The sequence below is a fragment of the Oncorhynchus masou genome, chromosome 13 (assembly GCF_036934945.1).
Source record: "Oncorhynchus masou masou isolate Uvic2021 chromosome 13, UVic_Omas_1.1, whole genome shotgun sequence".
Lineage (NCBI taxonomy): Eukaryota > Metazoa > Chordata > Actinopteri > Salmoniformes > Salmonidae > Oncorhynchus > Oncorhynchus masou.
In genome coordinates, this window is record NC_088224.1 from 55,546,640 (window position 1) to 55,567,515 (window position 20,876).

The 20,876-nt window shown below is 47.5% G+C and overlaps 1 protein-coding gene across 1 annotated transcript; it reads left to right on the top strand.

Annotated features, from left to right (window-relative positions):
- Positions 1–1,179: 1,179 nt before the first annotated feature.
- si:cabz01090165.1 (uncharacterized protein LOC100333421 homolog) lies at positions 1,180–20,630 on the top strand. Its single transcript, XM_064984324.1, has 4 exons — positions 1,180–2,556; positions 7,318–7,965; positions 19,288–19,341; positions 19,567–20,630. The coding sequence occupies exons 1-2, from the start codon at positions 1,193–1,195 to the stop codon at positions 7,874–7,876; spliced, it is 1,923 nt and encodes a 640-aa protein (XP_064840396.1). The 5' UTR covers positions 1,180–1,192; the 3' UTR covers positions 7,877–7,965; positions 19,288–19,341; positions 19,567–20,630.
- Positions 20,631–20,876: the final 246 nt, after the last annotated feature.

Consider the following 20,876-nt stretch of genomic DNA (forward strand, 5'->3'; position numbering starts at 1 on the left):
CAAGCGGGCGGCTCCGGCAGCTCAGGACAGGTGGGAGACTCTGGCAGCACTGGACAGGCGGAAGCACCTGTAGCGAGAAGACAGAGACAGCCTGGTGCGGGGGGCTGCCACCTGAGGCCTGGTGCATGGAGGAGGCACCGGATAGCCCGAACCGTGGAGGCGCACTGGAGGTCTCGAGCACCGAGCCTGCACAACCCTACCTGGCTGGATACTCCATGTAGCCAGGCCAGTGCGGCGAGGTGGAATAGACAGCACTGGGCTGTGCTGGCGAACCGGGGACACCATGCGTAGGGCTGGAACCATGTACCCAGGCCCGAGGAGACGCACTGGAGACCAAATGCGCTGAGCTGGCTCCATGGCACCTGGCGTGATGCCCACTCTAGCCCGGCTGATACGAGGAGCTGCGATGTAACGCACCGGGCTATGCCTGCGCACCGGGGACACCGTGCGCCTCACGGCATAACACGGTGCCTGCCCGGTCCACCTCTCTCCACAGTAAGCACGGGGAGTTGGCGCAGGTCACCTGCTTCTGATTGAACCATACCAGGCCAAACGCAAAACACAACATAGAAAAACGAACATAGGCAACCCACCCCAACTCACGCCCTGACCAACCTAAAACAAAGACATTACAAAAGAACTAAGATCAGAACGTGACAAGTGTGCAAAGCTGTCATCAATGCAAAGGGTGGCTACTTTGAAGAATCGCAAATATAAGATATATATAAAATATATATAAACACTTTTTTGGTTACTACATGACTCCATATGTGTTATTTAATTGTTTTGATGTCTTTGCTATTATTCTAAAATGTATCAAATAGTAAAAATAAAGAAAAACCCTTGGATGAGAAGGTGTGTCCAAACTTTTGACTGATAGTGTTCATTTGAATTATTTTTTTTGTGTTAATGGGCTATTGTGTGTAGATTGATTAGAACAATATAATCCAACAAAATTGATAATGAACTGTATCTATTCTTTTCAGGTCCCTGATAAAAATGTAAGCATTTCATTTTAGAAATATGTTATATTTACAGCTATCAGCGTAAAGGTTCTTTCTATCCATCCCAAAACAACAAATACAATGATAACAATGTTGTTGTTTTCATTGTATTTGTTTTTTTTTTCAATGCTGTTTTCATTGTTGTTGTATCCTAACCGCCTTTCCCCTTGTCTTCCAGGAGCCTAGCCATGGAGCACCTGCTCCTGTGCCTGGCCCTCCTCGCTGCGCCCGTCGCCACCATGCTGTGCCCCAAGCGCTGCACCTGCCAGAACCTCATGCCCTCCTATACTGTTCTCTGCGCCAAGACAGGCCTGCTCTTCGTGCCGCCAAACATTGACCGGCAGACTGCCGAGCTGCGCCTCATGGACAACTTCATAACCACCCTTCGTCACCGTGACTTTGCCAACATGAGCAGCCTCATCCACCTGACGCTGTCGCGCAATACCATTAGCCAGATCAAGCCGTATGCCTTCGCCGACCTGCAGGACCTGCACGCCCTGCACCTGGACGCCAACCGGCTCACCATGCTGGACGACACCCACTTCCAGGGCCTGGTCAACCTCAGGCACATGATCCTGGCCAACAACCAGCTGCACAGCATCTCAGAGGGGGCCTTTCAGGACTTCCTGGAGACCCTAGAAGACCTGGACCTGTCCTACAACAACCTGGTGAACATTCCCTGGGAGACCATTGGCCTGCTGGCCAGTGTCAACACCCTCAGTCTGGACCACAACCTCATAGAGATGGTCCCCGAGGGCATCTTCTCCAACCTGCACAAGCTGGCGCGTCTAGACATGACCTCCAACAAGCTGAAGAAAATCCCTCCAGATCCCCTGTTCCTGAGGATCCCAGTGTACGCTAAGCTGAAAGGTTCTCCACTCACATCCCTGGTGCTGAGCTTCGGTGGGAACCCGCTGCACTGTAACTGTGAGCTAGTGTGGCTGAGGAGGCTGACCAGGGAAGATGACCTGGAGACCTGCGCCTCCCCCCGAGAGCTCGCCGGCAAGTATTTCTGGACCATCCGCGAGGAGGAGTTTGTGTGCGAGCCACCCATGATCACGCGGCACACCTCCAAGATGTTTGTGATGGAGGGTCAGGAGGTGAGCCTACGCTGTAAGTCAGTGGGCGACCCGGAACCTTCGACACATTGGGTCAGCCCAGAGGGGAAGCTGATTGGGAACACGTCCCGCACCATCTGCTATGAGAACGGCTCGTTGGACATCCTCACCACCACTGTGAAGGACTCTGGGAAGTTCACATGCATCGCATCCAACGCCGCCGGCGAGGCCACGGCGCCCGTGGAGCTGGTGGTTAACCCCTCGCCACATTTTGACCCCAAGCTGGAGCCCGAGCCAGGCCCCTCTGACATCCCCACCTCCATCAAATCCAATGCCAGTGGGGGCCACGCCCGCACCGACCATCAGAGGGTCAGTGTGTCAGAGCTGAGCTCGACCTCGGTCACCATCCGATGGCCCCCTCAGCACCACATTCCGGGGGTCCGTATGTACCAGATCCAGTACAACAGCTCCTCTGACGACATCCTCATATACAGGTGAGCTGGGAACCACATGCTTGTACAAAAAGATCATATAAGATGATCTCTATGGGGGGGGTGGTTAATGTTATCCCTATAAAGCCAACGGGTATCTTTGTGTGGAAGGTGGTCTTCAAGTGTGGCATTGCATACTGTGGGTCTCTTGTTGTTCTTCGACAGTTCATGAGCCTCCAAATTGATCCCCATTAACAGCCTGGTTTAGAGAGGCACTGAATCACGTTGATAATGAATGTAGTGCCCGATGACAACATGAGTGGGCTTAACTCATCGCTGAAGAAGTCACAGAGCGAAATGCAGAAACACTAGAACATGATGCCCACAGGGAAAACGACAAAGAAGTTCTGAAGAAAATGTGTTGGAATGACTTAATGTGCCGACATCTATTGCCACACCAACCTATATAGCATTACTGTGCAGTAGCCATTAGCTATAATATGTCTGGCAGTGAAGAGCCTATAAGAAGAGAACTTGTTGCCATCAATCATCTCCATAGAACTGAGATGGAGATGCAGTTCAATATTGACCTTTCTGATATCAGATTCAGATTTTAGGTGGGTTGATTGCCAAGTATCAAAAGCCAAGCATTCAATGACACAATGGACTGAAGGTTGCAATGCCTCACTCGTACTGTTACGCCTCACTCGTACTGTAACGCCTCACTGTAATGCCTCACTCGTACTGTAATGCCTCACTGTAATGCCTCACCCGTACTGTAACGCCTCACTGTAATGCCTCACCCGTACTGTAACGCCTCACTGTAATGCCTCACTCGTACTGTAATGCCTCACCCGTACTGTAACGCCTCACTGTAATGCCTCACTCGTACTGTAACGCCTCACTGTAATGCCTCACTCATACTGTAATGCCTCACTGTACGCCTCACTGTAATGCCTCCTCACTGTAATGCCTCACCCGTACTGTAACGCCTCACTGTAATGCCTCACTCGTACTGTAATGCCTCACTGTAATGCCTCACTCGTACTGTAATGCCTCACTGTAATGCCTCACTCGTACTGTAACGCCTCACTGTAATGCCTCACTCGTACTGTAATGCCTCACTCGTACTGTAACGCCTCACTGTAATGCCTCACTCGTACTGTAACGCCTCACTGTAATGCCTCACTCGTACTGTAACGCCTCACTGTAATGCCTCACTCGTACTGTAACGCCTCACTGTAATGCCTCACTCGTACTGTAATGCCTCACACCCCGTACTGTAACACCTCACTGTAATGCCTCACTCGTACTGTAATGCCTCACTCATACTGTAATGCCTCACTCGTACTGTAACGCCTCACTGTAATGCCTCACTCGTACTGTAATGCCTCACTCGTACTGTAACGCCTCACTGTAATGCCTCACTCGTACTGTAATGCCTCACTCGTACTGTAATGCCTCACTCGTACTGTAATGCCTCACCCATACTGTAACGCCTCACTGTAATGCCTCACTCGTACTGTAATGCCTCACCCATACTGTAACGCCTCACTGTAATGCCTCACTCGTACTGTAATGCCTCACTAATGCCTCGTACTGTAATGCCTCACTCGTACTGTAATGCCTCACTCGTACTGTAATGCCTCACTCGTACTGTAATGCCTCACTCGTACTGTAACGCCTCACTGTAATGCCTCACTCGTACTGTAATGCCTCACCCGTACTCTAAGTGTCATGGAAGGGTTTTGAAAAGTGTTGAGTTTGGCTTTTGTAATTCAGTATTGTTCCTATCAGAAATAACAATATACTGTCCAGACTTTTAAGTGATTGTGATTATTGTAAGCCGTGGACAATAGAGGTATTAACTTCAGTGAGAGAAAATATTTAATATTTTCTATAGCACCCAAAGGAATCCCAGTGCAGAGTTAAACTGATGTAAACACATTACCCCAGTGAAGTGCAATCCGTTCCAGAAGGCAGTATTTGATAACTGATTTTGAATGAGGCACAGTTGAGTTGAACTCTTCACCCCAACTTTAGGAATGAAAATAATATGTTCTTATGGGACTGTTGCAGAGAGCATAAAACACCTGAAACATACCGATTTACACAGAGAAGAAAGGGGGGTCACTCCCACAGTCACTACAGCCCTCTGTTTGTCTCTGCTAAGAATCAAGTGGAACATTAACAGAAAAAAAAGAATTCACTCCTCAAAGTGAAAACCAGAGAAATCGGCGGCCATTAAATTCCCCCAGAGTCGGCTGTGAAACCCCTTTCTTCTCCTAGGGCAATATTCTCCTCTTGAGCTTTCAAAGATTTCTTTAAATTCGCTGTTCAGTGGCTCATTATTTTTTATAGGAGGTGCAGTAGAAAACATCCCCATGAGTGTTGCAGCACCAGCTAATGTTATTAAAGATATTTAGAAGTGAGAGTACTGTACAACATTAGAAGTCTTAAGGGGGGGGGGGGGGGTTTTCCTACGCCTAATGTTATTAAAGATATTTAGAAGTGAGAGTACTGTACGAAGTCTTAAGGGGGGGGGGGGGGGTTTTCCTACGCCACGGCAAAAATAGCCAGCGAGCTCAGATCCATTCACCTCTCTGTTGAAGCACTTCACGGCACTCACACAGTGGATTATTCCACAAGCCTATAATGGACAGACGGTGAGATTCGTTAAAAGACAGAAATGAATCTATTGATTCGATTTTTATATTACACCACGGCCCTCTTCAACATTGCACTGTGGCGTGATTCTCCGTTGAAGCAGCCCTGTTAGTACCTAATTAACTTCCGGCCTTTCCCTGAGGATGGATGAAGACAAAAAAAGACACGTGGGAGAAGCAATTTGCTGTTAATTATGCAAAAAAGCACATGGAGGCCTTTGGTTTATGGCACTGCAAAGTAATCGGTATGCGTTTTTTTTTAATCAATTAGGCACACATGAGTCCAGCTCTGTGTGGACTGACGGTTGTATTGAATTTGGGAGGTCAGAGATGGAGGGAGTGGGTAATGAAGGGACGCGGTGGCCGAGGACAGCTAATATCCTCTCAGACACATTAACATTGTGCTGAAAACAGGAGAGGATTGTGACGGTATCAGCTTTCCTCAGTCTCCTTCTTCTTTCATACATCAAGTCGACTGCACTCTCTATTTTCTCTTCCTTTCGTTCCCTCTCTCTGTCCATCTTTTGACTCCAGATATCCCTACCTAATTGCCTTCATGTTTGTATGGCCTCTTCGGAGACAGTCTTACATGAGAGGATGAGAACTATCCTATGTTAAAGCCATTATAGACAGCATGTGGTAGGGAGATTTCAGCACACACTCACATCCATGATCACACATGCGCGCGCAAGAGTAAACACGCGCGCGCGCGCACACACACACACACACACACACACACACACACACACACACACACACACACACATGTCCCCCTAACCCCTCCTGGCCCCCTGCCTGTAGCATCCATATTCCCATCTCTAATGTGATAGACTGGTGACAGGAGTTATGGCAAGGTCAGGTCTGACTACATCAGTGAGAGCTCCCGCTCCTCTCTCACCATCCCCACCACCTCCTCCCCATTGCATGTAGAGGACCCAGCTTTCTCCTCCATGTCCTCAAAGCCCCACCAGAGGATATAGATGTCGACACATCTGAAGATACAGTATATTGGGGCCTATTATTTTTTGAACCGGGCAACCTCCCTTTTTATACCTAGACTGCATGCTAGGCTGAGGACTAACGAAATGGCCAGACCCATCTGTGGGCGGCTAGTGACCTCCACTCATCCAGAACATCCACTAATGATGAGCGTATATGCTCCGGGGCGTGCAGAACAACATCAAGACAATTCCCCCTAATTAGTGAGATTCCACCTTTCTTAGTAGTTTGATCTTCTCGTTTCCTTTCTTTCGTTCAAGGAAATGTTCACGGAATTGAAAACGTACATTTAGCATTTAGCTCTTATCCAGAGCGATTTACAGTATAGAGAGTTCATACCTTTTTCTGTTCACATCAAATCTAATGTTATTCTTCACATGCCTCGTAAAAACAGCAGGAATTTGTAAAGGAGAATACAGTGGATAAACAGGGTGGCAAGAGCTTAGTAACGGTAGTAAGTCAGTTTAATGGACACAGCAGGTGTAATCTGTGGATAAGGCAGGGCAGAGGAGGGTACTCTGAGACAGTACGAGTCCCGCCGTGTGAGCGTAGAGGTTGGCCCCGCTGGCGCCTGCATTTAGAGGAGAAATGTTTAATGCACACACTGTCACCCACGCTGTCACCCCTTGGGCGCATTGGAATTCCGCTCCATGTTTCGTCACCTCGGAGCCCCCGGGCCCCTATGTCCCTGTTGATAAATGGAGCAGTTTGGCACGCTAGCCACCGGGGTAGCAGCAGACACACACACACACAGACACACACACACACACACACACACACATGCAGGAACGTGCTCAGACACACACATACACACTCACGCACCTTAGCCAATGTGTGGTCTAGTGTTTGTAAGACAGAAAGTAAACCTGACAATGGAGAGTGCAGAATGAGAAGAGAGCATGAAAGTGTGTGGTCAGGGTAGTAAAGGTTAAACATAATCTCCAGGTACTGAAAGTATAGGTTGTTGAGTTCACTGCCTTCATACAAGCTTTCAGTTTTCGGATTACTGCTAGAATGTTCACTCTGTCAATAACATTGTTCTCTCTCTCTCTCTCTCTCTCTCTCTCTCTCTCTCTCTCTCTCTCTCTCTCTCTCTCTCTCTCTCTCTCTCTCTCTCTCTCTCTCTCTCTCTCTCTCTCTCTCTCTCTCTCTCTCTCAGGATGATCCCTGCGTCTCATAAGTTCTTCCTACTCAGTGACTTGGCCACTCAACGGGATTATGACCTGTGTGTGTTGGCGGTGTACGACGATGGCGTCACGGCCCTAACCGGCACCCGCCTGGTGGGCTGCGTGGCTTTCACCACAGAGCGCGAGTACCGTCAGTGCCGCTCCCTCCACGACCAATTCCTGGGCGGAACCATGATCATCGTGATCGGCGGTATCATCGTGGCATCCGTGCTTGTCTTCATCTTCATCCTCCTCATGAAATACAAGCTGCACAGCAACCATTACAAGCAGAAGGCGGCACACGTCAGCAACGTGTGCTCTCAGACCAACGGAGGCCAGGCGGCGGGCGGGGGAGGCCCTCCCATCCCCCCTTCTTCCTCAGGCTCGGCTAATAAGCCCATGCCTCCTGGCCCAGTGGACAGGGTAGGGCATGAGGGACCCCATCAGGCCTCGGAAGGGGGCTTCGGAGGGCCCTTGAAAGGGACCACCGTAGTGGACTTGAACCCAGACTACGGGAAGTCAGTCAAGGACGAGGATGCTATATCACAATAACACAGGATCTGGGACTTCCCCACCCCGCCCCATTTTATTTCCTGGTGCTGGGGTCCCTCTGCCTTACCAAGGATTATCTCGTGTCCAAGGTGGGTGATTCCTGTCAGACAAGTCTGGGCAAGTGCTCAGGGCTCATCTGTATTCATTAACAATTCTGCAGACTGCTTCTGTAAGAGCTTACAGATGTGTGTGTGTGTGTGTGTGTGTGTGTGTGTGTGTGTGTGTGTGTGTGTGTGTGTGTGTGTGTGTGTGTGTGTGTGTGTGTGTGTGTGTGTGTGTGTGTGTGTGTGTGTCCTATAAGTCTAGGTGCATCTGCATGCAGTGTCTATTTCGAGGGGCTTGTCTTGACAAAGTGCAGTACTTTTGCTGTATAGAATTTCCTCTTTAAATGAAGCGTAGTAAATAGTACAGTGAACTAGTCCTATTGAGCTTCAGCGATGACTGCAGGCAGGCTTTGCTCGTGCCCCACGCCAAGTCCCCAGGACTGATGGGAATAGGCAATCATCATAAAATCACACAGCACATAAAGGACGGCACGCTGTGCTAACTCGCTCCACGTCCCCCCTCTCTCTACTTCCTTCCTCTCTCCCTCACTGCCCGATGGGATTCCTCCCCCCCCCCCACACACACTCTCTGTTTCCATGAAAACCAATCATAGCTGACTTCGCTGGCCCTGAGATGTTTGTTGTAAGTTTAATATCCGCAGTATAGCACAATCTCCTCTACATCTGCGCTCTCAAAATACAAATGAACTGAGCTGGGCCTGGGACAGCTCTGTGGCTTTTTAAACACTGTCATCTGTGTCTCTGCCGCCCACCATCAACATCACGTCATCCCGCATATTAGCACACTCGGTGTACTAACGAGGGTTTGAAGTCATCTTTGGGGCTTCCTAAGGCATTTGTGTTATTCTGATTCGTTTTTGGAGGGCAAGCTACAAGCTATGTCACTAGCAGCTGGAAGGTACTTTTAAACAAGGGTCAGAACCTTGTTAGGTTAGAAAAGGCATATGGCAGCCACATGCGTAATAGCGACCCCTATGGGTATGTTCAGGTATGCCCTTGGTAATGTTAACCTAAGCCAGCGGTTCCAAAACTAGGGGTCGCGACCCCATGTGGGGTGGCATGATATAAAAATTGGGTTGCAGGAGAATTTCAAAAAGTACTGAGAAAAAAATAATACAGTAGTATGTATAACATTTTTTTGTCATATATATATGTATGACAAAAAAAGGTTATACATACTATTATTTTATTCTCAGGATACATTATAATATCATCGTTGTATCTCAAAATCATTGTAATGTGATTAACCTTAAAAATCTAAATGAAAATGATTCAAATCTAAAAGATTCAACCAGAGAGTGCCCTCAGATCATGGGAAAAGGCCGCACTTGACCGTTGCACTTGAATCATTCCCACGGTGAACGGCTAGGCCTGCTACGCTATGAAACCACACACGACTGCAGAGACCTTGATACTGCCGGCCGCAATTGATATGGTGACAACAATGTGTGGGACTCACATCAATACCTTTGTCAGATAACACTGTTAAACAAAGAGGAAACTCTGACTGAATGACTCAAAACTCCCCAGCTTAAGCTCTCCAAATGGACGTTAGCTGTGAGGGTCGAGATGCTCAAGCATTGATTTTTGTTCACTATACAGGACATGGTGTTGTGTCTCGCGATTTCCGAGAATGAAACAGCATAGGGGATGTTCAGTGTGCTGCATGGCTATAATTGACAAAAAACATATTCCATATGGGATCGAATTATGGGTTTTTGTACAGATGGGGCTCTGTCTGTCCCGGGACGGAGGGCAAGCCTCTGCACTCTAGTTCTGAATGTGTCTCCCTCTGCCATATGGATGCATTGTATGATACACCGAGAGCAACTGGGGGCAAAGAAGCTGAGCACAGAACTCGGAGATATACTGCAACAGGTAACTTCGATTGGAAACTATATCAAACCACATCCACTGCGTGCACACCTGTTCGCAAAGCTATGTGGAGATATGGGATCAGAGCATGACAATGTTCTATTTCACTCCGAGGCTTGGTGGTTATCGAGGGGGAGTGTTGGAAAGAGTTTTCCCATTGAGAGAGGAACTGTTGTCATTCACAATGGATGTATAAAAATAAAAATAAACAGACTTGGTTGACTTTCTGAGTAATGAAAAGAAACATAACAGAAACAGCATCAGTAAGGTGTCCCACACGAGCGATGACTGCTCACCCCCCATCGCTTGGAAGAGCACTTTAGGATGGACCGACTTCCCAATCCATTTAACTGTGATCCTGGCTCAGTTGACAGTCCAAAGCTGATCGAGCTGTCATGCTGCAGACAACGCATTCACAGTTCAATACAGAGGTGTTTTGGTTCCTAACTCAAAGGGAATAACCTACCGTCTCCCTCTGAGTATTAGTGTGGCGTTCATAACAACTCGGAAGGAAACTCCAAGTGGGGAAAAATCATTTTGAACGCTTCTCCAACTCGGGAGCTCTGGCTTTATTCTAGAGCTCTGACTTTCTGACCTAAAGATCACTGACGTCATGATTTGACCTGTTATTTTTTTCAGAGGTCCCATATGCTTTGAAAGTGCTCTGAAACCCATGGTAGGCTACCATTCACCAGCTCGTGTCTGTGTGAAGCTGGATTCAGTGCACTCTTCTGCATTCAAGCCAAATATCGATCCAGGTTGGATGACAGCAGAGATGAGGTGCGCAGGTCGACCCCGCCCCCCTGACTTTAAGAAGCTCCAATGCGACATGCATCAAGCACACCTACCTCATTAGTGGTGGTGAGATAAAAGACATTATGTCAGACTAATTTGCAATTGACTGTCATATAGCCCCACATTAAAAGAATGTGATGGTGAGTTGAGAAGACAATCAGAAATACTGTTTTTAAATTAACTGTCATAGCCCCAAATAAAAAAGTGAACATTGGCTGTTTCACATGGGTGGGGTCGTGAAAATGTTCAGATATCAAAATGTGGTCAGGTCCGAAAAAAAAATTGGGAACCCCTGACCTAAGCAAAGAGATTATCAACCTTACGATCATTGACCTCATGTAATAGCTTGCCATTTGAGTCATCAACTGCTGCAGCAGTGAAGCAATCCATGCAGCTCTCATTTGGGATGAGTTGTTTTTGTTGTTGAGCAGTTTATGAGTCCTGGTTGCATTACATATCCATTTCGTAGGAAGAGCTATTTTTTGTCTCAGATGACCGAGTGATTAGACCTTGGTTACACTGGGTTTTACAACCCTGTCGATCATAGTCTTCTTCAAGAAGAGAGTTTAGTTGGCTCAATGAATGTCTGCGTGTTTATAGCTGTGGGCAGCAGCAGGCAGTGTTCTCTCTCTGTGACAGGCCTGGATGAGGCAGATGAGGTAGTATTCTTCCTCAGCTGCGGTGCTCAGCGTTTAGCTGTGAAATACCTGCAGTGTCTGTGCATCCATAATTCATCTAGGAGCATCAGACAGCCAGCGAGGAGATGACAGATCACTCCCAGGAGGCCCTGTGTTTCTCACAGCGACACAATGAGGCTGACAGAGTTACTGGCGACAGGAGGAAAGGAGGGGGCTGAGAGCGAGAGAGAGAGAGAGAGAGGGGGAGACTGGAGAGCAGAGACTGGAGAGCAGAGAGACTGGAGAGAGAGACTGGAGAGAGAGAGAGAGAGAGAGAGAGACTGGCGAGAGAGAGAGACTGGAGAGAGAGACTGGAGAGAGAGACTGGAGAGAGACTGGAGAGAGACTGGAGAGAGAGAGAGAGAGAGACTGGAGAGAGAGAGACTGGAGAGCGAGACTGGAGAGAGAGGGAGACGGAGACTGGAGAGAGAGGGAGGCGGAGACTGGAGAGAGAGGGAGACGGAGACTGGAGAGAGAGGGAGACGGAGACTGGAGAGAGAGGGAGACGAAGACTGGAGAGAGAGCGAGAGGGAGACTGGAGAGAGAGAGAGACTGGAGAGAGAGCAAGAGAGAGACTGGAGAGAGAGCGAGAGGGAGACTGGAGAGAGAGCGAGAGGGAGACTGGAGAGAGAGCAAGAGGGAGACTGGAGAGAGAGAGAGAGAGACTGGAGAGAGAGCAAGAGAGAGAGCAAGAGAGAGAGCCTGGAGAGAGAGCCTAGAGAGAGAGAGAGAGAGAGAGGGAGAGAGAGCCTGGAGAGAGAGAGAGAGAGAGAGAGAGACTGGAGACTGTCTTTCATTTAAAACTCAACCGCCCCCTTAAAAATAAAAAAATATAAATATATCCTGTACTGCATACATTTACCATACACACCTTTCTATCTACCACATGATACAAACCAACATCACAATTCCCACTCCTACAACCGTATATCCAAAACATCATCCCCAGCTATACAGACTGCCCCCCAACACACCATATCTCATCAAACATCTCTACACATTTGATCATTTTATAGACCATCCCATTAAACATTAGTAAAGAGTTTGTTATCCCCCCACCTTTGACCCTGTTCCTCCTTGTTAGCCAAATAGCTAACTTTGCCTGAGCAAACAGAAAATTCAACAAAACACATTTGGCTTTCTCATTACTCGAATACCTGTATCCCATTATAAACATCCCAACAATAAAAACCACCCCCAACCTCTCACACAGACATTCCAACAGAGACATTAAAGGCATTAACCTGGTGCACACAGAAAACACATGAATCACAGTTAATTTCATTTTTTCAGATAAGACACCCCTGCCCGATTCCCGGTTCAACCCGTGCCAACCAGCTGTTTGTGGCCAGGGCTCCATGAAGAACCCTGCACTGGGGGTTTCCTGACCTCTTTGGTACTGGGGGTTTGTAGAGCCCCCTCCATCTAAAACACACCATACTCTCCTCCCCACATACCCCCTGTCACTGATGTGCCTTCACTCCTGTTAGGCTTCTAATGCTCCTCACCTTAACGCAGAGGTTGTAGAGGGCTTTACCTCCCACATCCTCAAACTCCCCCAGGCTCAGAGTGTTAAAATCTAACAAGTCCTCCAGACCCCCTTGCCAGTCTCTGCCGTCACCTGCAGTGGCGTAAACATTGGTGGCCCCTCTCCCTTTGGCCGCTCAAATATCCCCCTTACCGGCTCAGACAGTGCCTCCTGGACCTCCTCCAAGAATCTCTCCAGCAGCCTAAGAGACGTTATTCCTGTTTGTTGTGCCAAGACTTCCGGGGTTTTCCACCCCTCATCTCGCAGCAGTCTCAGGTCACCCAGCCTTTGTAAACCCCCTGCCATCAGTTGCCTCTGCAGGGTGGCCGACTGAACCGATCTCAAAGGGATGGCTGGGTTGTGGAAGATAGGCTCCTCCCACACCCATAGCCCAGGCTCCACACCCCCTTCTCGTATGGGCCTTAGCAGCTGCCAGGCCCTCAGCATTGCGGAGAAAAATCTGAGAGACCTGCTGTATTGAGCCTCTCCAGCTTCATGAGGAACAGCTGCCGGTCCAACCCTAATCCGCCAGCTCTCCTCAGCAGCGCGCATGCTGGCTCCCTCCAGCCAACATCAGCATGGTACAGCAGTCTCTGCACCACCTTTAGCCTGAAAGCAGTCATCCTGCTCTCCAGTTCCACCAGGCCCTGTCCTCCTTCGTGAACGGTCATGTACAACACTGCTGCCTTCAGCCAGTCATGGCCCGACCAGAAGAAGTCCACCAGCTTGCGTTGCAGGTCTGCGAGCAGGGGGATTGAGGACAGCCAGTTTATGCCACAGGGAAGATGCCACCAGGTTGTTAATTATCAGCACCCTCCCTCTATATGACACTTGGGACAGGAGCCACCTCCACCTGGCCAGTCTTGACACCACTGCCTGTGACAGCCCCTCTCAGTTCTTCCTTACCCACTTCTCTGAGCCCAGGTACACCCCCAACACTTTAAGCCCTTCACAACCCAACTTCAAACCCCCCGGAAGCAGAGGAGGAGCCCTATCCCTCCATGCCCCACATAACAGAGCTTTGCTCTTGCCCCAGTTTACCTTAGCTGACGAAGCGCCCTCGTACACCTTCAGACTCGTCTCTAGTGCCTGCATATCCTGATCATCCCTGACCATCACAGAAACATCATCTGCATGCGCAGACACTGCTATGCCTGTCACCAAATCCATTCCTGTCCAGCACACTCCCTGCAGTCTTCTGCATAGCAGTCCTAAAAAAGGCTCAATGGCTAGTGTGTATAACTGCCCAGATAGAGGGCATCCTTGTCTAATGCCCTGCCTCACCCAGACTGGCCTACTGAGCCCCCCTCCCACCTTGACCATACATGACGCCCCAGCATACAACATCTTCACACAGGTCAAAAAACTCTTCCCAAACCCAAACACAGACATCACATTAAAAAGATACTCATGGTCCACTCTATCAAAAGCCTTCTCTTGATCTAAAGAGACCAGTCCAAAGTTCACATTAGAACCTCTCGACAAGTTCAACATGTCCCTGATTAAGAACAAGTTATCCGTGATTGAGCGTCCCGGTGCACAATATGTTTGGTCCTTATGTACTATCGAGTCCAAATGGGACTTCAGTCTGTTAGAGAGGACTTTGGCAAATATCTTGTAGTCCGCACAGAGTAATGCCACAGGCCTCCAGTTCTTAAGTCCACACAAGTCCCCTTTTTTTGGGCAGAAGAGTCAGAGCCGCCCGATGGCATCTCATCGGCAACTCTCCTACACACATAGGATCACACACTCCACAGTCCACTCCCGCGTCTCACCTGCCCATCAGACAGCCATAGACAATGCATACCCTTGGCTTCACCACTCTGTCAATCCAAACCAAAGAAGAAGGAGCTGGGAGCATCCATCTCCTTGAGCATGGAGAACCTAGCTCTTATAAGTGCTCCCTTTGTTTTAACCTGGAAAAAACTGCCCAGGCCTTATATAATTCAGCTAAATTAGCCTGGAGGCCTACATTGCCTTGCCCCACAATCTCTACCTCCCCCAATACTCTCCTAGCCTCTGAGGATGAGAGAGCTGTGTACTGTTGACAGAAAAGCCGAATTTGGACTTTCCCCACATCCCACCATTGACTCAGAGACTCATACTCCTCTCTTCGCTGCCCGCACCTTTCCCAAAAGGTCTGGAAACCTGAGCAAAAAGTGGCATCTTGTAAGAGCTTTACATTGAACATCCAATAAGATGCCTGCCGGGGCCCTGGTGAGTTAGACAGCCGAGCCATGGTTATGTGATGATCCGAAAACCCCACCAGGAGAATGGTAGCGCCCAGAAGCCTATTGCTCCGATTCCTAGACATGTAAAACCGATCAAGTTGGGCTGCACTCACCCTAGCACCAAAAACCTTCACCCATGTATACTGTCTTGTGTTTGGATGTTTAGTTCTCCAAACATCCACTAGGTCGAACTGATTAACGATGTCCCTTAACACTCCCACTGACACTGAATGAGGCTCTTCCCCATTTCTGTCTTTCCTAAAATCCATTGTACATTTCCAGTCCCCTCCGACCACCAGCGTCTCCTCAGGCACTACCTGTGAGAGTTCCTGTCTAAGACTCCCAAATAGAACCCCTCTTTCTCTCCCTGTGTCAGGTGCATACACATTTATAAAGACAAAACCAATGTTGGTAATTTCTGCTTGAACAACAAGCAGCCTACCTTACACACCTCCTTTGAGGAGCAACGTTTTACAGACAGCCCCGGTGCAAAAAGGACTGCACCCCTGCACTAAGATTTGTCCCATGGCTCAACACACTTGCCCTTTTCCACCAGAGCCCCCAATCGACATCATTCAACACATCACTATGCGTCTCCTGCAGAAACAACGCCTGTACTTTTTTTTGTTTTACATATTCACCCAACACACTCCTCTTCCCCGCATCTCTGGCGCCATTTATATTGAGTGATCCTACCCGAAGCGTCTCCATAAGAAGTCTCCATTTATATTGAGTGATCCTACCCGAAGAGTCTCCATAAGAAGTCTCCATTTATATTGAGCGAACCTACCCGAAGAGTCTCCATAAGAAGTCTCCATTTATATATTGAGTCTCCATAAGAAGTCTCCTAGCCTACCTGAAGAGTCTCCATAAGAAGTCTCCATTTATATTGAGTGAGCCTACCCGAAGAGTCTCCATAAGAAGTCTCCATTTATATTGAGTGAGCCTACCCGAAGAGTCTCCATAAGAAGTCTCCATTTATATTGAGTCAGCCTACCCAAAGAGTCTCCCTAAGAAGTCTCCATTTATATTGAGTGAGCCTACCTGAAGAGTCTCCATAAGAAGTCTCCATTTATATTGAGTGAGCCTACCCGAAGAGTCTCCATAAGATGTCTCCATTTATATTGAGTGAACCTACCCGAAGAGTCTCCCTAAGAAGTCTCCATTTATATTGAGTGAGCCTACCTGAAGAGTCTCCATAAGAAGTCTCCATTTATATTGAGTGAACCTACCCGAAGAGTCTCCATAAGAAATGGGAGAAAATCCAGCAGAGAAAGAGACCAATAGCAAAGCGCAAAAATCCCCAGTGTCAGAAAGAAAATATACATCTAAACAGTGTCTAAAGGTAAACCTTTACGTACTGTTGTGACCCACTTCCTCAACCTAAAATGTTTCCTGGGTGAGAGAACACCATGTCCCTCATTTTTCATAGCATGTTGTACTGATCTTACAAACTTTCTAGGATCAGAAAAAAAAGCCTCAAGTTTAACTTTTTTCCCCTTAGTCTCATTACGGAACCTTGGCAATTCTCTCAACGTGTACTTAGACCCCTCTGCTTGACTGGCTGTCAGCTCCGGGCCCATTGAAGAGGAGTCTGAAAAAAATAACTCCTCGTCCTCTTCCTCAGACTCACTTTCCTCCTCATCTCTATCTCCCACCCTGACCACCTGGCCTTCCTCTCTGGTCAGGGCATCACCCACAGCAACAGGCAAATTTTCCATGGTGCCTTTGTCCACACCCTTTTTACTTTTCCGCTTGACACCCTCCTCCTCCCCCCAAATCTCTTACACTTCCCCACTATACTCTCCTGATCCAATAGGATAACCTGACTAGACCCAGCATCATCTACACCACCCTCCATAGCATGACTAGGCCCAGAATCATCTACACCACCCTTCATAGCATAACTAGGCCTAGCCTCAGCTACATCACCACCTCTCGCCTGACTAGACCCAGCCTCTGCTTCCCCACCATCTCTAGCCTGACTAGACCCAGCCTCCACTACCCCACCATCTCTAGCCTGATTATACCCAGCCCCCGCTTCACCACCATCAATAGCCTGACTATACCCAGCCTCAGCTACCCCACCATATCTAGCCTGACAAGACCCAGCCTCCGCTTCACCACCATCCATATCCTGACTATACCCTGCCTCCGCTACACCACCATCCATAGCCTGACTAGACCCAGCCTTATCTACACCACCATCTCTAGCCTGACTAGGCCCAGCCTCATCTACACCACCTTCCCTGGCATGACTAGGCCCAGCTTCTGCTGTCTGCATCTCTTTACCCCCTGCACCTTGACCTCAATTTCCCCCACTGGCGCTTGTAGCCTCACCTTGTCTACAGGCTTTATGTGGGCACGCAAAGCTCTTATGCCCCAAATCCCCACACTCAAAACACCGTAGACTATATGTGCTGGCAAACCCTGCATAGAGCCCCTCCCCGTGCCTCACTTTAAAATGCACATTTAGTTGTTGCTCATTGTTGTTCAGAAACATAAACACTTGCCTCCGGAACGAAACAACGTGCTTAACGGCATCTGCCTGAAAGCCTGCTGACAGTACACAAAAACCTCTAGCAAACTTACCAAAACGACTCAGTTCTTTCCTGATTTGGTCATCTGTAATAAATGGAGGCAAATTTGCAACTACCACTCTTGTCGAAGGGGTAGAGACAGGTGAAATTGACACCAACACACCCCTTACAAATATTCCGCTAGCAATTAGCCTACCAACCAAATTAGCCCTTTTCATGAACACAACCACAGCTTTGTTCATTCTAGAAGCAGAGTGTATAAATTCAGCTCCTACCTGTTCACCGACCGCGAGCAGAACCTCCTCCACCTTAACTCCATTCTCAGGAACACACCTGAATCCATGCTGTATCAATAGCGTCTCCTCCGCGCTAGGCTGAGAAGCCATCGCCCACACCACACCTTCCAAACCCCAGGAAAGTTACTCTGTCCTCTTCCACCCTAACTTTGAAAAAACTGTGGATACCACTAAAACAAATATTGCATTAACCCTCCACCATAGAAAAACCAAACACTCAAACTCCCAAAAAACTCCCAGCATGCACTGCAAGAGAGAGAGAGAGAGAGAGAGACAGTAAATCTGACAGTAAATCTCAGTAAGACAAAAATAATGGTGTTCCAAAAAAGGTTCACAAATACAAATTGCATCTAGACACCGTTGCCCTAGAGCACACAAAACACTATACATACCTTGGCCTAAACATCAGCGCCACAGGTAACTTCCACAAAGCTGTGAATGGTCTGAGAGACAAGGCAAGAAGGGCCTTCTATGCCGTCAGAAGGAACATCAAATTTGAAATACCAATCAGGATCTGGCTACAAATACTAGAATCAGTTATAGAACCCTTTGCCCTTTATGGTTGTGAGATCTGGGGTCCGCTCACCAACCAGAATTATACAAAATGATCCTCTGTGTACAACGTAAAACACCAAATAATGCATGCAGTGGAGAATTAGGCCGATACCCGCTAATTATCAGAATCCAGAAAAGAGCCATTCAATTTCACAACCACCTAAAAATGAAGTGATTCCCAAACCTTCCATAACAAAGCCATCACCTACAGAGAGATTAACCTGCAGAGGAGTCCCATAAGATAAGCAAGCTGGTCCTGGGGCTCTGTTCACAAACACTAACAGACCCCACACTGGAAAGAATTAACCAAAAAACTGCGCAAACTAGAATGAGTACATAGTGGCAGAATACCTGACCACTGTGACTGACCCAAAATTAAGGAAAGCTTTGACTATGGAGAGACTCAGTGAGGATTGCTATTGAGAAATGTCGACCTTATCCAAATCAGTCAGTGAACCAGCTTCTTAGATATGCTTGTTCATGGTCTTGGTCCGCTTTCATCACCTCATTTTCAACTAGACCTATGTGTAAGACACTGTCAAATACTTGTAGGCTTGTGTGGCCTGGGGTGGTCTAGTGGTTACTGCTGTTGTCTTCTGATCACACAGATATGCCAGGTCTGGCGTGGGTTTGAATCTGGCCTATGCCCTTCTAGAGCACCATCTTATTATCCTGTGTCTCTGTCTAAAAAAAAGGAACTAGTAGGCGCAATCACGTAGCCAGATGTGATATTCATATCTACAGAATTGAACCCCCCCGGGGTCAGGTAAGACATACGGGAACTTTCCAGGAATTCTTAGCTCAGGTGATGAGGTTCGTGCACTGATTCCTGTGTCCTGTCTCTTCCAGATTCACACATCACCCATGCTCGTCTTCTGAGGTGGAGGGAGGGAGAATGGAAAGGTGAGTTTAGGGGCAGAGAGCTATACATTTCAATTCTATATGCAAGTTCTACATAGAGATGGTGAAGTTATGACGTTACGCATGTCTGATTTAAAGGGCAAATGAGAAGGGAAGAAGGGACACGTACAACACAAATAGTGTTTTCTTTCTATTGCATTAGATTGTCTAGTAGACTGCGGGTTTAGGCAATTCCTTGGTGATGTTTACTTTAATTCTCTCCTCCAGGTAAAGTCCCCCAGGTTCAAGGAAGTTGGAAAAACAAACTCACAAAAGAATACATATGAAGCCAAGAACAGCATTAGGAGTAGAGATGGGTGGATGCCATGGAATCGCTGTGTTCCGTCACTTATGCAATTCTACCTGGAACTGGGATGTAATCCAGCCCTGTGGAGTGGAGGGAAATTTATTCCAAAACCTGGGGCTTCTTTCACTGTGTGAGGAATGAGTTGACAACCCAGACGCCTCAAATTCCTTTCGGAATACTTTTTGGGGATTCTCATTGGAATTGCCTATTACAGAGGAACACCCTTGGATGGTTTTGATGAAATGTTGTTGGTTTCGTAATAAAGCTCCACTCTCCCTTAACGATCGGTCACATGCCAAAGGAATACAATAAGAGATGGCTATACAGTGTTTCGTTCTACCCCCCCTCCCCCCTCCCCCCGAGGGCCTTGGAAGTGTTAGCACACATCGATGTCACGTCGACGCACCAATATCAAACGGTTGTTCGGTGATCTCGAGGGCACTTTATAATCCTCTCTTTCTCTCTCTCTCTCTCTCTCTCTCTCTCCCACTCTCTCTCTCCCTCCGTCTATATGGACAACTGAATAGTATACTCAACAATTTTGAGATCAAATGCATCCATTTTGGATGACGGTGGAAAAAATATAATTATTTGGCCAAAAACATGGGCTCTCAAGATGAGGACAAAAGAAAAACCTGGTTTGGTTTGATTACATGAACCTACAGCACAAGCAATGCCTTGTGGTTTGATGGTGAAATGGTGAGTTAAGTTTCATTCTGACACAAACTTTACAGAGAAGAAACTGACCCTATTGTATACCACTTGCCAATTGAAAAGATGAAACACGGATCAAATACTCTTTTTCCCCTTACTGTTGACTGTGTATGTATTTGTATGTGAGATACACCTTCAATCTTCTCTGATTTGATACCCATATTTCCTTTGAATTATGAAGCAACAAAAAGAAAAAAACGTGAGATGGAATTTTATGCTTTCATAGGTCAAATATGTGGATTTATAAAGAAATAAAATTATTTTTCTTGAAGATGTGCAGCAAAATTACTCACACAATTTCTGAAAAGGATCCTATTCATAGATTAATAATTGCATTAAGTGTCAAACTTGTTTTGAAAATGCATTAGAAGCAGTGTTTTCATCAGCTTTGTTGGTCAGTTTTCAACCAAACTGACGTTATGACAATGTAATGACAGTTACAGAAGTATGGTTTTGCCACTAAGGGTCGCCAGAGGCTCAGTTCAACTCAGACAGATTAGTGTGGGAAAGATATTAG

Excerpts from the sequence above, each read along its gene's own strand:
- si:cabz01090165.1 (XM_064984324.1), top strand. The coding sequence starts at position 1,193 with ATGGAGCACCTGCTCCTGTGCCTGGCCCTCCTCGCTGCGCCCGTCGCC. Across the intron at positions 2,557-7,317 it reads GACGACATCCTCATATACAG|GATGATCCCTGCGTCTCATA; the intron begins GTGAGCTGGGAA and ends TCTCTCTCTCAG.